Source organism: Hoplias malabaricus, chromosome 5 (genome assembly GCF_029633855.1).
Source record: "Hoplias malabaricus isolate fHopMal1 chromosome 5, fHopMal1.hap1, whole genome shotgun sequence".
Lineage (NCBI taxonomy): Eukaryota > Metazoa > Chordata > Actinopteri > Characiformes > Erythrinidae > Hoplias > Hoplias malabaricus.
Window position 1 is genome coordinate 16,191,160 of NC_089804.1, and position 13,041 is coordinate 16,204,200.

The following is a 13,041-nucleotide window of genomic DNA, read 5'->3' on the forward strand; positions in this document are numbered from 1 at the left end:
AGGGTAACCCGTGTATATAATCCGAGGCTGGAGAAGCTGAACCGCTATTCTTCTTACATCGACCCGTTAGCTGTCGAGCTGTAAGAAAACCTACTGCGGGACCAGGACCTTCTCGTCTGTACAAGACAACTAGAAACTATGGTGAGCACAATTTTTGTTGTTGTTGTGCTTTTGTTTGTTTTTTCTGTTTAAAACGGATTTTTGTATGTATTTTTTATGTAACTCGGGGCTCACAGAAGACCAGACCCGCCTAGGCTTTGTATCAGGGACTGAGTAACGGCCTCTCACATCATCGCGCCTTTTTCTGAAAAAAAAAATATTGTGAATATATATTGTGACATTTTGTGAATGGTCTAGGAGCCAAGAACCCCGTGAATAAATTAAACGGTAATTCCAATTTGAGAAATGACAGAAAGAGCAGGACGAGACAACAATGGGGGGAATAAATAATCTGGGTGTAACCGTCCACTCGTCTGTCACATTATCGCTGGAGAAAGACGTTACGTCCAGCGCCTCCACAAGGACACGTCGTATCCTCTAGTCCCGTTATATTCCATCTAACACACTGAAGCTTTTATTTAAAATGTTCTTATCATGAATAACTATATTTTATTGGCTTTTCCAGCTAGGTAACCACCTATATAGTCATATTTAGTCCTTGTTGAAGCTGTGAAACTAGCTGTTCACTCACCAGTCCGGGCAGTACACATTTGGAGATTTAGGGAATATTTGACATATAACGTTATATAATATCCACCCAGATTAAACCTCCTGCAGTGTAGCCCCCGCAGGTGCGTCTGCTTTAGACTTGTCTATTTTTTAATTGAAGGGGCTAAATAGGGGGTAGTACATATGTAATATATCTATTTTAAAACAAATATAATCATTACCAGTGGTCCTAAAGTAAAAAATACAAACCAGCTTGGTGAAATGTTATCTTCAAAACAGATATCAAGTTTCAACAAAGGCTCTGTTGTGGTCAATGCCATGCAGTATTAATGCTGGTAAGGGCGGAAGCATCCCGTTAATGGATGCACTGCCATTAAAGGACTGGGTGTCTCTTTATCCAAGGGCTAAGTCGGTCGCCAGTGAGGAATATGTCATCATCATCATTTTCTGGCATCTGGCTGGAGGAAAAAAAAAAAGACTTGGCCTGGCCTGCATCTGTATAATAGATGTTATTGATTTTCACCCCAACATTCCTGCTGCACACAATGCGTGTGTAAATCAATAATTAATTAGTAAAATAAGATCCCTTATTATGCATACAGCATTTTCATAATTTTCATGATACACTTTGCGTGATGTGGGCTTTATGAATTTAATACTATGATTGACAAACTGTTCCAAATGTTTCTAAATGAATATACAGACTCATCATATGTCCACTTTTTTGTCTCTACAGCGTGAGTGCATCTCCATCCACGTGGGTCAGGCCGGAGTCCAGATTGGAAATGCCTGCTGGGAGCTCTACTGTCTCGAACACGGCATTCAGCCTGACGGCCAGATGCCCAGTGACAAGACCATCGGAGGAGGAGACGATTCCTTCAACACTTTCTTCAGTGAGACTGGAGCTGGAAAGCACGTCCCCAGGGCTGTGTTTGTGGATCTGGAGCCCACTGTTATAGGTAGGGTTTAGAAATTCATTTTGTATCTTTAATATAATGAATTTTGCTAACTCTGGTCAACTAATTAACGGCGTCTCTCTTCCTAGATGAGGTCCGCACTGGAACATACCGCCAGCTGTTCCACCCTGAGCAGCTCATCACAGGAAAAGAGGATGCTGCCAACAATTACGCTCGTGGTCACTACACCATTGGCAAGGAAATTATTGATCTGGTGTTGGACAGGATTCGTAAACTGGTGGGTGTCTGATCATCGAATGGTAGCTCAGAGAATACAAGAGGAAGATGTTTTGTTTTTTCTTGTACTAATCAACTACAAAATCTTTGATTGTAGGCTGACCAGTGCACAGGCCTCCAGGGTTTCCTGGTTTTCCACAGCTTTGGTGGTGGTACCGGCTCTGGGTTCACCTCCCTGCTGATGGAGCGTCTGTCTGTCGACTACGGCAAGAAGTCCAAGCTTGAGTTCTCCATCTACCCAGCTCCCCAGGTGTCCACTGCCGTGGTGGAGCCCTACAACTCCATCCTGACCACCCACACCACCCTGGAGCACTCTGACTGTGCTTTCATGGTGGACAATGAGGCCATCTATGATATCTGCCGTAGGAACCTCGATATCGAGCGTCCTACCTACACCAATCTTAATAGGTTGATTGGTCAGATTGTGTCCTCCATCACTGCCTCCCTCCGGTTCGATGGCGCCCTCAATGTTGATCTGACTGAGTTCCAGACCAACTTGGTGCCCTACCCTCGTATCCATTTCCCACTGGCTACGTATGCCCCAGTGATCTCTGCAGAGAAGGCTTACCATGAGCAGCTGTCTGTGTCTGAAATCACTAACGCTTGCTTTGAGCCAGCCAATCAGATGGTGAAATGTGACCCACGTCACGGCAAGTACATGGCTTGCTGCCTGCTCTACCGTGGTGATGTGGTGCCCAAAGATGTGAACGCTGCCATCGCCACCATCAAAACCAAGCGCACCATCCAGTTTGTGGACTGGTGCCCCACTGGTTTCAAGGTGGGCATCAACTACCAGCCCCCGACTGTGGTTCCAGGTGGAGACCTGGCCAAGGTGCAGAGGGCCGTGTGCATGCTGAGCAACACCACCGCTATTGCTGAGGCCTGGGCTCGTCTGGATCACAAGTTTGATCTGATGTACGCCAAGCGCGCTTTTGTGCACTGGTACGTGGGTGAGGGTATGGAGGAGGGAGAGTTCTCCGAGGCCAGAGAGGACATGGCTGCTCTGGAGAAGGATTATGAGGAGGTTGGAGTTGACTCCGTTGAGGGGGAGGGAGAGGAAGAGGGAGAGGAGTACTAGATTTCAAGAAGCATACTCATCTAATATAAAACGATGAAAGGGAACGAAATAACACTGTATGCAAGAACTGGACGAACATCAAAAATAAAGCCACCTTTCCTTCAAACTCATTGTTATATTTGTCTTTAATTGTTTTAAGACTTTGGGAATATATCCTATGATTAAAAACAAAGTGAAAATATTAATTACAGTAAAGAATATTCATATTTAATCACCATAAAACATCCCACAGAAATGTGTACAATAAGTACATTTATTATGAAAAATATATGCTCTGTTGTCCTGAGGTCTTGGCTTAAAAATTATGGGTAGTGTGGTTATTACAAAGCAGAAATCATGGTGACTTTGGTTTAGGGCTGTTTGGATTGTTGTGGGGTTAAATTCATAAATTAAAAATCAGATCTACCAATTAAAATAGTCTTCAGTGCTATAGTTTTGTCTTAAACTGATATTGAATGGTCACATATTTTAACCAAGGGCTGATTTAGATTTTCCTCATGGGTAACCTATTATCTGTTATCTGTGAAACAATGAAAAAAGTTCTAGCTAATGTGTAAGTCTGTTCTAACAACACAGGGTATAATGATTGTTCAGTATTTATGCTAAAGGGTTAAGATTTAAACAAAGCTCCTGCACATTTTAGTGGTTTACTTTCTTTAACATAACTCTCAGAAGACATGTCCATAACTGATTAGTTTAATGAGGTGTGTTCAGAGAAGAGGAAGACAAGAGTGCCTCAGAAGATTGTGAACATACTGCACGATGCCTGAGAAATCATTTGGGATACTCTGAGATTAGATGTAGAATTTATAATATGATTAGTATTAGATTTACCACCATGTTTCCATTCCCACCACTTATCCCAAATAAAAAACAAGAAACAGAGGCACTTAAAAAAATATAGCAATTTAAAGCTGATTGATCCAGTTTAATGATATACACAGGGTTTACTCTATGCTCTATGTAATGTAAATTCTCTAAGCATTCTTCATGATGAAAAATGTTACAAAAATAGTCCGTTTTTAGAGTTAAAAATATGATTTGACCACACTGAAACTCTTGATTGTCTGATTCATGAAACTGCGGAAACAAGCAGGGGTTTGAATGCAGTTGATGAATTGGTTTCTGTATGTGAAATCAAGTGCCAGCCTACCAGTGAATCATCTGCATACAATTTACAAGAAACATGCCCTAATTCTGCCGATATTTCAGTAGTTAGCCAAAGAAAAGATGGAATACTTTTCTATCTCAGGCTCAGGAGCCAATGGCTGTGCTCATAGGTTAAGTCTGACGTTGAGCTGTGAGTACACCACTCCCCCTATTGAGCAAATGCTATACTGTTACATTCATTCATTCATTATCTGTAACCCTTATCCAGTTCAGGGTCACAGTGGGTCCAGAGCCTACCTGGAATCATTGGGTGCAATACAGGGGGAATACACCCTGGAGGGGGCGCCAGTCCTTCACAGGGCAACACAGACACACACACACACTCACACACTTTTGAGTCGCTAATCCACCTACCAACGTGTGTTTTTGGACTGTGGGAGGAAACCGGAGCACCCGGAGGAAACCCACGCGGACACGGGGAGAACACACCAACTCCTCACAGTCACCTGGAGCGGGAATCGAACCCACAACCTCCAGGGCCCTGGAGCTGTGTGACTGCGACACTACCTGCTGCGCCACCGTGCCGCTCTATACTGTTACAATTACAATAATATTTTATTATAATAATATAATATGAAATAAACAAAACTTACCTGAGGCTGTTAAATTATGCGATTATGTTCTGTTACTATTTTCCTAAAATCACAGATATAGACTGTTTTATTGCAGTATATAATGTGTATTATTTTTGTGTATTAAATAAAATCACATTGTAAAATTTTTTAACTGTATTTTTTAATGTACATGTAAAAGAAATCTACATTTTTGTTATCCATCCATCCATCCATCCATTATCTGTAACCGCTTATCCAGTTTAGGGTCCAGTGTGTACGGAGCCTACCCGAAATCACTGGGAGGAAGGCGAGAACACACCCTGGAGGGGGTGCAAATCCCTCACAGGGCAACACACACTCACACATTCACTCACACACTCATACCTACTGACAGTTTGAGTTGCCAATCCACTTACCAACGTGTGTTTTTGGACCGTGGGACGAAACCGGAGTGTCTGTAGGAAACCAGAGCACCTAGAGCAAACCCACGTGGACACTGGGATAATTATTATTATTTTATATTTTTACAAAACTCTGCCCCTTTCTACCATGCATCTATTTTCTAAATCATATTTTACTCCAAATAATTTCATTAAGCAATTTTTATATTAACTGGTCCTCATTTATAAAATATATATATTTATATTATATATTTCAAAATATATTATAAGAACATATCTGATCAAATTAACACACAGCTTTAAATGACTGTTTGGATGTTCAACAATTTCAATTTTAGTGTATCTTTAGGGTATATTTTACAATGTGAAAAATGCTTGGTTGCAGTTTTAAAAAATCAATGTCATATAATAGCATAAATAATAAAAATAAGTTGTAAATAATATTAAATAAATACTAATAATGATACATATAACAAAAATGTGTATTCCCGCCTTGCGCCCGATGATTCCAGGTAGGCTCTGGACCCCCCGCGACCCTAAATTGGATAAGGGTTACAGATAATGAATGGTGGTAAAATCATGGTAATCACCGGGCACAAAGCAGGAACTCACCCTGGAGGGGGTGCCACTCTTTCGCAGGGCAACACACACTCTTACCTTTACACTTATGGACACTTTGAGTAGACAATTCACCTACCTTCATGTGTTTTTGGACTTTGGATGGATAATGGAGCGCCTGGAGGAAACCCACATAGACAAAGAGGGAAAACACCAAACTCCTCACAGGCAGTCACCCAAAATGGGGCTTCAAACCACAACCCAGGACCCTGGAGCTGTGTGACAGCGACGCTACCTGTTGCGACACTGTGCCGCCATTTTTGTAATTAATTAATTAATTCATACATTGTTTGTAACCACTTATCCAGTTCAGGGTTGCAGTGGGTCCAGAGCCTACCTGGAATCATTGGGCGCAGGAGGGGGCGCCAGTCCTTCACAGGGCAACACACTCACACCAATCCACCTACCAATGTGTGTTTTTAGACCGTGGGAGGAAACTGGAGCACCCGGAGGAAACCCGTGTGGACACGGAGAGAGCACACACCAAACTCCTCACAGACAGTCACCCGGAATGGGAACCCACAACCTCCAGGTCCCTGGATCTACATGACTGCGACGCTACCTGCTGCGCCACCATGACGCCCAATTTTATCACCATCCATATCCCATATCAAAAACTCAGAAGACATGTAGGTTCACTGGACATTACGTATTGAAAGTAAAATGGCAATATTTGTGGTTTAGACTTTGTTGACTTTGATTTCTTTCACTGTCAATGTGAAGGTTTCTCTACTATCCACCACTTCCCATTAAACCAGTCTGATTGACTGAAGTATGCAGACCTTTAGAAGTTTGGAGAAATCATCCATCCATCCATTATCTGTAACCGCTTATCCAATTTTTAGGGTCGCAGTGGGTCCAGAGCCTACCTGGAATCATCGGGCGCAAGGCGGGAATACACCCTGGAGGGGACGCCAGTCCTTCACAGGGCTTGGAGAAATCAGTGGAATAATTTTCCAAGACAACTGCCTTTGTCTGCTAGATTGCCCCCATTAGTGTCAGTTGTTCAAAAATGCACTTGTAGGGCAGGTTCTTAGATTAAGGGATAAATAACTGGATTATGAGTTAAGCCTAGGTCTGGACTAAACTGCAGTGGTGATGGAGAATCACCACTTGAACATCTGTGGATCTAGTCTGGGAAACAGTTCACTATAGAATGGCCTGCTCGATGACCTGCAGGCTACTCCAATTTAGTAGAGATTTTACAAACCTCCCTGAATACTGGTGTGTGGAATATTCTTAATGGATTTAAGGGCTGACATTTGAACACATGCCCAGACTGTACCCGACTATCAGTTATAGTGAGATTTCACCCCGACTCAAGTTCACTGCAGAGGGCGGACCGGTAAGTGATCTCCGCTCAGTGCTTGGCGGTATTTTCCCCTTTGGTATTCACAGAATAAGCGACTAACAGTCCGTAACCTTCTCCATGGTCCGTTAATACTCCGTCACTCACCCGTTCAGACATTCATTTACAAAAGGGAATGTCCGTTATTGTTCAAACGTTAAAACACACCAATGAAGAGTAGCGAGCGATTTCTAAACCAATGGGGAAAGACAAGACTTTTCAGCGCTCCGCCCCTCAGAGCGAGCGGATCCTGAGAAGCTATAAATATTCCCACCCAGAGCTGCCGGCCATTGTCTATTCTCACTGCAGACTCATTACAGTCGCTTGGTGAGAGGTTTACCTCAAGGACAACCTTCTTTTACACCTTTTCTTCCTCTCCCTTAAATATCTTATCTTCAAAATGGTAAGCATGAAATAATTTATGACTGAAAACAGTTATTTTCCAGCCAGTAATAATTTGAGCTTGAATTGGTTGAGTTGGCCTTAATATATTATGCCTAACGTTTTAACTCGATAAATATTTGTATTAAAATTGTTTGTGTAGTTTTATTACTTAAAAAGATCTTTAATAAATACCTGAAATACTTACAGTTAAACTGTACGTTTGAACCGGTACAGTCTAATTTAGACAATGGAAGTCTCCGAGAGTAAAATATTAAAGGTATGTGATAATATTAATAGAAGAGTAGTTCAAAGACACTTGGAGATTATTTAAGACGTTTTTAGAACGTACCGTTTCATTTAATGACCACGAGGTTCAGTGAATGGTCCTCATAAAGAAACGTCATAAAGATAAGAAGCTTTTCTTCAATTGAGTTCAATACTGCAACACAGATTACACAATCGTTTTTCGTCTTAACAGTAGCTTAACGGTCGACTTTTAAACATTTCGTTTTTTGAAGAAATATGCTTCAGAGGAACCCTGTCTGGAAATGAGTCATTGTCACGTGGTTGGGATGGGCGTGTAAATTCCTCCAGGCTTAAATCAGGGCCTCATGAAGTTAAGACGTTTCTCATGACTGAGCTGAATCCTCAAATCGTGTCCCAATGAGTCGGTGAGATGGGCTTTAAAGCAGGGAAGGCCACTTGAGTGTCTGTTTCAACGTGTTTTCTGTCATGCTGCTTAAAGACAAATTTGCATAATGTTCACAAGGAAACATAATGGACACATCTTAGCTTGTTGTTAAATAAAGACTCCTGAGGTTTCTTAATAATTCTGTTGATGGGTATTAGTCAGTGTTATTATACTGATATCATATACTGATAGCCTGATTTTTTTTCCAAACCATTCCTTTGCTTAAGGAGTGATTCTTCCCAATTAATTTGTACCCTTTAAGGTGGTACTTTTATCCTTTCCGTTGTTTGTTCAGCGCTCTAGTCTAGAGCAAACTGTTTTAGTATTTCATCATTTGATGACTTGGCTGGATTGAGCAACTTCAGCCTCACAGTAAACGTGAACTGTTATTGAAACTTACATGAGCCTAAAGATGTAGTATAGGTATAAAAATATAATAGTGTGTGCCCCTTTTTTCCACAGCGTGAGTGCATCTCCATCCACGTGGGTCAGGCCGGAGTCCAGATTGGAAATGCCTGCTGGGAGCTCTACTGTCTCGAACACGGCATTCAGCCTGACGGCCAGATGCCCAGTGACAAGACCATCGGAGGAGGAGACGATTCCTTCAACACTTTCTTCAGTGAGACTGGAGCTGGAAAGCACGTCCCCAGGGCTGTGTTTGTGGATCTGGAGCCCACTGTTATAGGTAGGGAATAATATTTGTAGTAATTTTGGATAGTAACGTAATGAAATTTGCTTGCTCTATTCATCTAATTAACGGCGTCTCTCTTCCTAGATGAGGTCCGCAGTGGAACATACCGCCAGCTGTTCCACCCTGAGCAGCTCATCACAGGAAAAGAGGACGCTGCCAACAATTACGCTCGTGGTCACTACACCATTGGCAAGGAGCTGATTGACCTAGTTCTGGACAGGATCCGCAAACTCGTAAGCAGCATTAGTAGGATAAAAATGTTTGTAAATTTTATGTCTGGATAGCTAGTCTAACATGTACATGAATGCGTCCCTAGGCTGACCAGTGCACAGGCCTCCAGGGTTTCCTGGTCTTCCACAGCTTTGGTGGTGGTACCGGCTCTGGGTTCACCTCCCTGCTGATGGAACGCCTGTCTGTCGATTATGGCAAGAAGTCCAAGCTTGAGTTCTCCATCTACCCAGCTCCCCAGGTGTCCACTGCTGTGGTGGAGCCCTACAACTCCATCCTGACCACCCACACCACCCTGGAGCACTCTGACTGTGCCTTCATGGTGGACAATGAGGCCATCTATGATATCTGCCGTAGGAACCTCGATATCGAGCGTCCTACCTACACCAACCTCAACAGGCTCATCAGTCAGATTGTGTCCTCCATCACTGCCTCCCTCCGGTTCGATGGCGCCCTCAATGTTGATCTGACTGAGTTCCAGACCAACTTGGTGCCCTACCCTCGTATCCATTTCCCACTGGCTACGTATGCCCCAGTGATCTCTGCAGAGAAGGCTTACCATGAGCAGCTGTCTGTGTCTGAAATCACTAACGCTTGCTTTGAGCCAGCCAATCAGATGGTGAAATGTGACCCACGTCACGGCAAGTACATGGCTTGCTGCCTGCTGTACCGTGGTGATGTGGTGCCCAAAGATGTGAACGCTGCCATCGCCACCATCAAAACCAAACGCACTATCCAGTTTGTGGACTGGTGCCCCACTGGTTTCAAGGTGGGCATCAACTACCAGCCCCCGACTGTGGTTCCAGGTGGAGACCTGGCCAAGGTGCAGAGGGCCGTGTGCATGCTGAGTAACACCACCGCTATTGCTGAGGCCTGGGCTCGTCTGGATCACAAGTTTGATCTGATGTACGCCAAGCGCGCTTTTGTGCACTGGTACGTGGGTGAGGGTATGGAGGAGGGAGAGTTCTCCGAGGCCAGAGAGGACATGGCTGCTCTGGAGAAGGATTATGAGGAGGTTGGAGCTGACAGTGTTGAGGGAGAAGAGGAGGGAGAAGAGTACTAGAGTACTGAAGTCCGTCCTTCTCACTATTTGTATTGTCTTTTTTTTATGTGTTTTCCTGTTCTTAAGCTGAACTCTTGATATGAAATAAAAAGACATACAACTTAATCTTCACTGTTTACTTGTCTGATTGTTCCACTTCCCACTGATTTCAAAGTCCTAGATTGATGGTTAAATTAAGAATTACTTGTATATAGAAGCAAATGACATCTTCAGAAGTCTGTTTTCAGTGTTGGCTGATCATGAGTGATTGCTTAGAAAGATCAAATTCCTAACAAGACTCTGAATTGCAGTTTGCATCAGTAGATTTAGTTGTAAAAATTGTACTTCTGCTTACACTAAGCAGATTTTTATAAACATTCATATTTAAATATGATCAGTCAGCTGTCATTTTGGCCTGAAGTCAGCAATACATATTTCTCACATTTTGCTAGACCTGCTTTGTCAACACTACAAAAACATGACCTGTTGCCTTTAAGTATAAGTCATTTTATGGAGATTTTAGTAAAATGTTGGCTGCAAAAATGCTTTATAAACTCGCAGGTGAATGTTTTATGAGAACAAGGTCTGACCAGAAGCATGTTCTACTTTAACTTGTTCACATATAACATTTGTTACATTTCGTTCCTGTTGGTCTTTGAAAAGGATCAGAGCTTTATGTTGTGGTGCAATTGAAATTCTCTGTAAGAACCTTTGATCTTGGTCAATAGTTGACAGTAAAATGCGCTGTTCTCGGGACAAAAGGAAGCTAGAGACAAAAGTTTAAGAATGAGTGACGCTAAAGCTGTGGGCTGATGGTTGTATTTGGCCTTTGAAGTTTCTCCTCTGGTAGGTACATGTTCCCAGTAGTCCATTGAGAAAGTGTCGACCGTAGAGGGCAGTATTGAGCTGCAAATGTCCACCATGTCCTGGGGAGCTTGTGCTGAATCATACCCTGCACTGATCAAAGGGCAGATATCCAGGATCCAGACAACTGATAATGATGAAAAACCACAAGATGTTAAACTGGCCAACACAAGTAATGTGTCTAGTTCTGAGCACTGGGTGTGACGTGTGAGTTGTGGCACTGTTTCCAGGTCAAGGAAAAGAAAGGAGACCTAAAAGACTGACAAAACTGACCAAGTCTGGTCTACACGTCCCATTTTGAGGATATTTTAACTCCCCAAAATCACTGGACAGAACATGTACTACCGACTGATTTTAAATTTAAAATTAAATTCATCAATGATTTGATGTGAGATGCTCTGTTCTGGATGAAGCATTTAAGGATAGTTTTCAAAACATCACGTGAGACCTGAAACATTGTTTTTCTTTTTCTGAGATATATACATTTTACCCTTGCATTTTTAAATATATCCTCTGAGCTGAACACAAGGCAGTCCAAGGCCTGTATTTCCATTGTTTAACATTTATCACTATTAATCCTTTATAACCTTACATATAAAAACTCAGAAGACACATGGAAGTTCACTGGTCTAGAAGACGTTCCACTGGAAAGGAAAAAAAAAAAGATTTTTTTATGTAGGTTCCTTTAAACTTAATTTTGGTCACACCTTACCGGCCGAATTCTACAGGGATTTGGGAAAACCTTTGTAAACTACAGCTTACAGTCCAGTGCACTGCAGGTGTGTAGAGAAATCTGAGATGAGAATGTATTACTGTTGAAAATGGGTTTATTTGCATTCAGTGGGTACGAACTGGATTGTGTAAGCTACCACAATGAAATTCAGTGTTTTGAATGCCATAATTTAATTGTACCATCGGAATTACAAACACGATTATGTGCTAATAAAACCATCTGGCTGGAAAAGTGAAGGGATATCAAAAAGATATCTGATACCTATCAGCATTCAGCTGGTGAAATCATGAGTTAACGTGTCCAAAATATCACAAAATCAAACTGGACTCTTTACGTCTTTTTCCATTCACCACGTGCAAACAGTGGGTGCCACTCGAATGAGAGTAAAATATGTTGGCAAGGTTGTTCTGCAAAAAAGAATGCCATTCCAAACCACTCCAGTGAAAACAGACTAACGCTGTTCTATAACTATTTAAAGGATCTGATAAGCTTTAATAACTTTGGGTAATAGGACTCACAACAAATGGCGGGATGAATGCTTCAGGATCCATATCTATTAATTAAGTCTAGAAGAAAAACCATGAGAGCACTCCTTCCTTTCAATATAAACATACACTTGGGCAGCGTGTATAAATATAATATTTAACTACCTTCTAATGTAAGACCTGGAGCTCAATTGCATAGCTGGCATAACATTTACAATTATTATTCTATAAGGGGCAAGGGAAACAAAATGGCCGTCTGTACTGGCAGCATTCCATGAGTTTCTACAACTCTTCAGGAAGCACATGCTCTAGATGTGTTGTCCTTATTTTAAAATGTACGAAAACATGGAAGTGCAAACATGCATAAGAAAATCTGGGTTTTGGATTGCGAAGCCTGATTTGAGCACACTCCAATGTTGTCCCTATAGTTCTTACACACTAAGGCTATGTCTATTGCAGGCAAAAAAAAATAGAATAGAAATAAAAGCAAAACTGCTGCAAAGCACAAAGTCCATTCTATCAGTGATTTAGACTCTCATTCCTCAGCGACACGAACCATCTGACACTTAAAGCTGTCCCATCTACTTCAAACTGAAGGTAAAACTTCCACGCAGCACAGATAATACGTTAGAAAGGCTGTAGACACCTCTATAATCACTGAATATAGCTGTTCTTAGCTGTTCAACTGTGCATGCACAACCTGCATAGTCTCTATAGTCAAGGAAGAAATGGAAAGCGACACACTAGAGCAGTCACCATACCAAATGCCAAGTGTCAGGTCGAGCGGTACCATGACAGAGCAGTGGGACTGTGTTCCTGTAGTGACTGACTTTCATTCAGTACCTTTGAGGCAAGTTAGAGCAGTGTTTGTAATCCAGAACTAATCATCCAA

The 13,041-nt window shown here is 42.1% G+C and overlaps 2 protein-coding genes across 2 annotated transcripts; both read left to right on the plus strand.

Moving 5' to 3' along the window:
• Positions 1 to 3,046, plus strand: LOC136696564 (tubulin alpha-1A chain-like). Its single transcript, XM_066671073.1, has 4 exons — positions 1 to 141; positions 1,406 to 1,628; positions 1,715 to 1,863; positions 1,960 to 3,046. The coding sequence occupies exons 1-4, from the start codon at positions 139 to 141 to the stop codon at positions 2,938 to 2,940; spliced, it is 1,356 nt and encodes a 451-aa protein (XP_066527170.1). The 5' UTR covers positions 1 to 138; the 3' UTR covers positions 2,941 to 3,046.
• A 4,262-nt stretch (positions 3,047 to 7,308) lies between these two features.
• Positions 7,309 to 10,184, plus strand: LOC136696752 (tubulin alpha-1C chain-like). Its single transcript, XM_066671409.1, has 4 exons — positions 7,309 to 7,434; positions 8,569 to 8,791; positions 8,882 to 9,030; positions 9,114 to 10,184. The coding sequence occupies exons 1-4, from the start codon at positions 7,432 to 7,434 to the stop codon at positions 10,086 to 10,088; spliced, it is 1,350 nt and encodes a 449-aa protein (XP_066527506.1). The 5' UTR covers positions 7,309 to 7,431; the 3' UTR covers positions 10,089 to 10,184.
• Positions 10,185 to 13,041: the final 2,857 nt, after the last annotated feature.

Bases quoted from the DNA above. Each gene is read 5' to 3' on its own strand.
- LOC136696752 (XM_066671409.1), top strand. The intron at 8,792-8,881 runs GTAGGGAATAAT...CTCTCTTCCTAG, and splicing joins TCTGGAGCCCACTGTTATAG to ATGAGGTCCGCAGTGGAACA. The intron at 9,031-9,113 runs GTAAGCAGCATT...ATGCGTCCCTAG, and splicing joins TGGACAGGATCCGCAAACTC to GCTGACCAGTGCACAGGCCT.
- LOC136696564 (XM_066671073.1), top strand. The intron at 1,629-1,714 runs GTAGGGTTTAGA...CTCTCTTCCTAG, and splicing joins TCTGGAGCCCACTGTTATAG to ATGAGGTCCGCACTGGAACA. The intron at 1,864-1,959 runs GTGGGTGTCTGA...CTTTGATTGTAG, and splicing joins TGGACAGGATTCGTAAACTG to GCTGACCAGTGCACAGGCCT.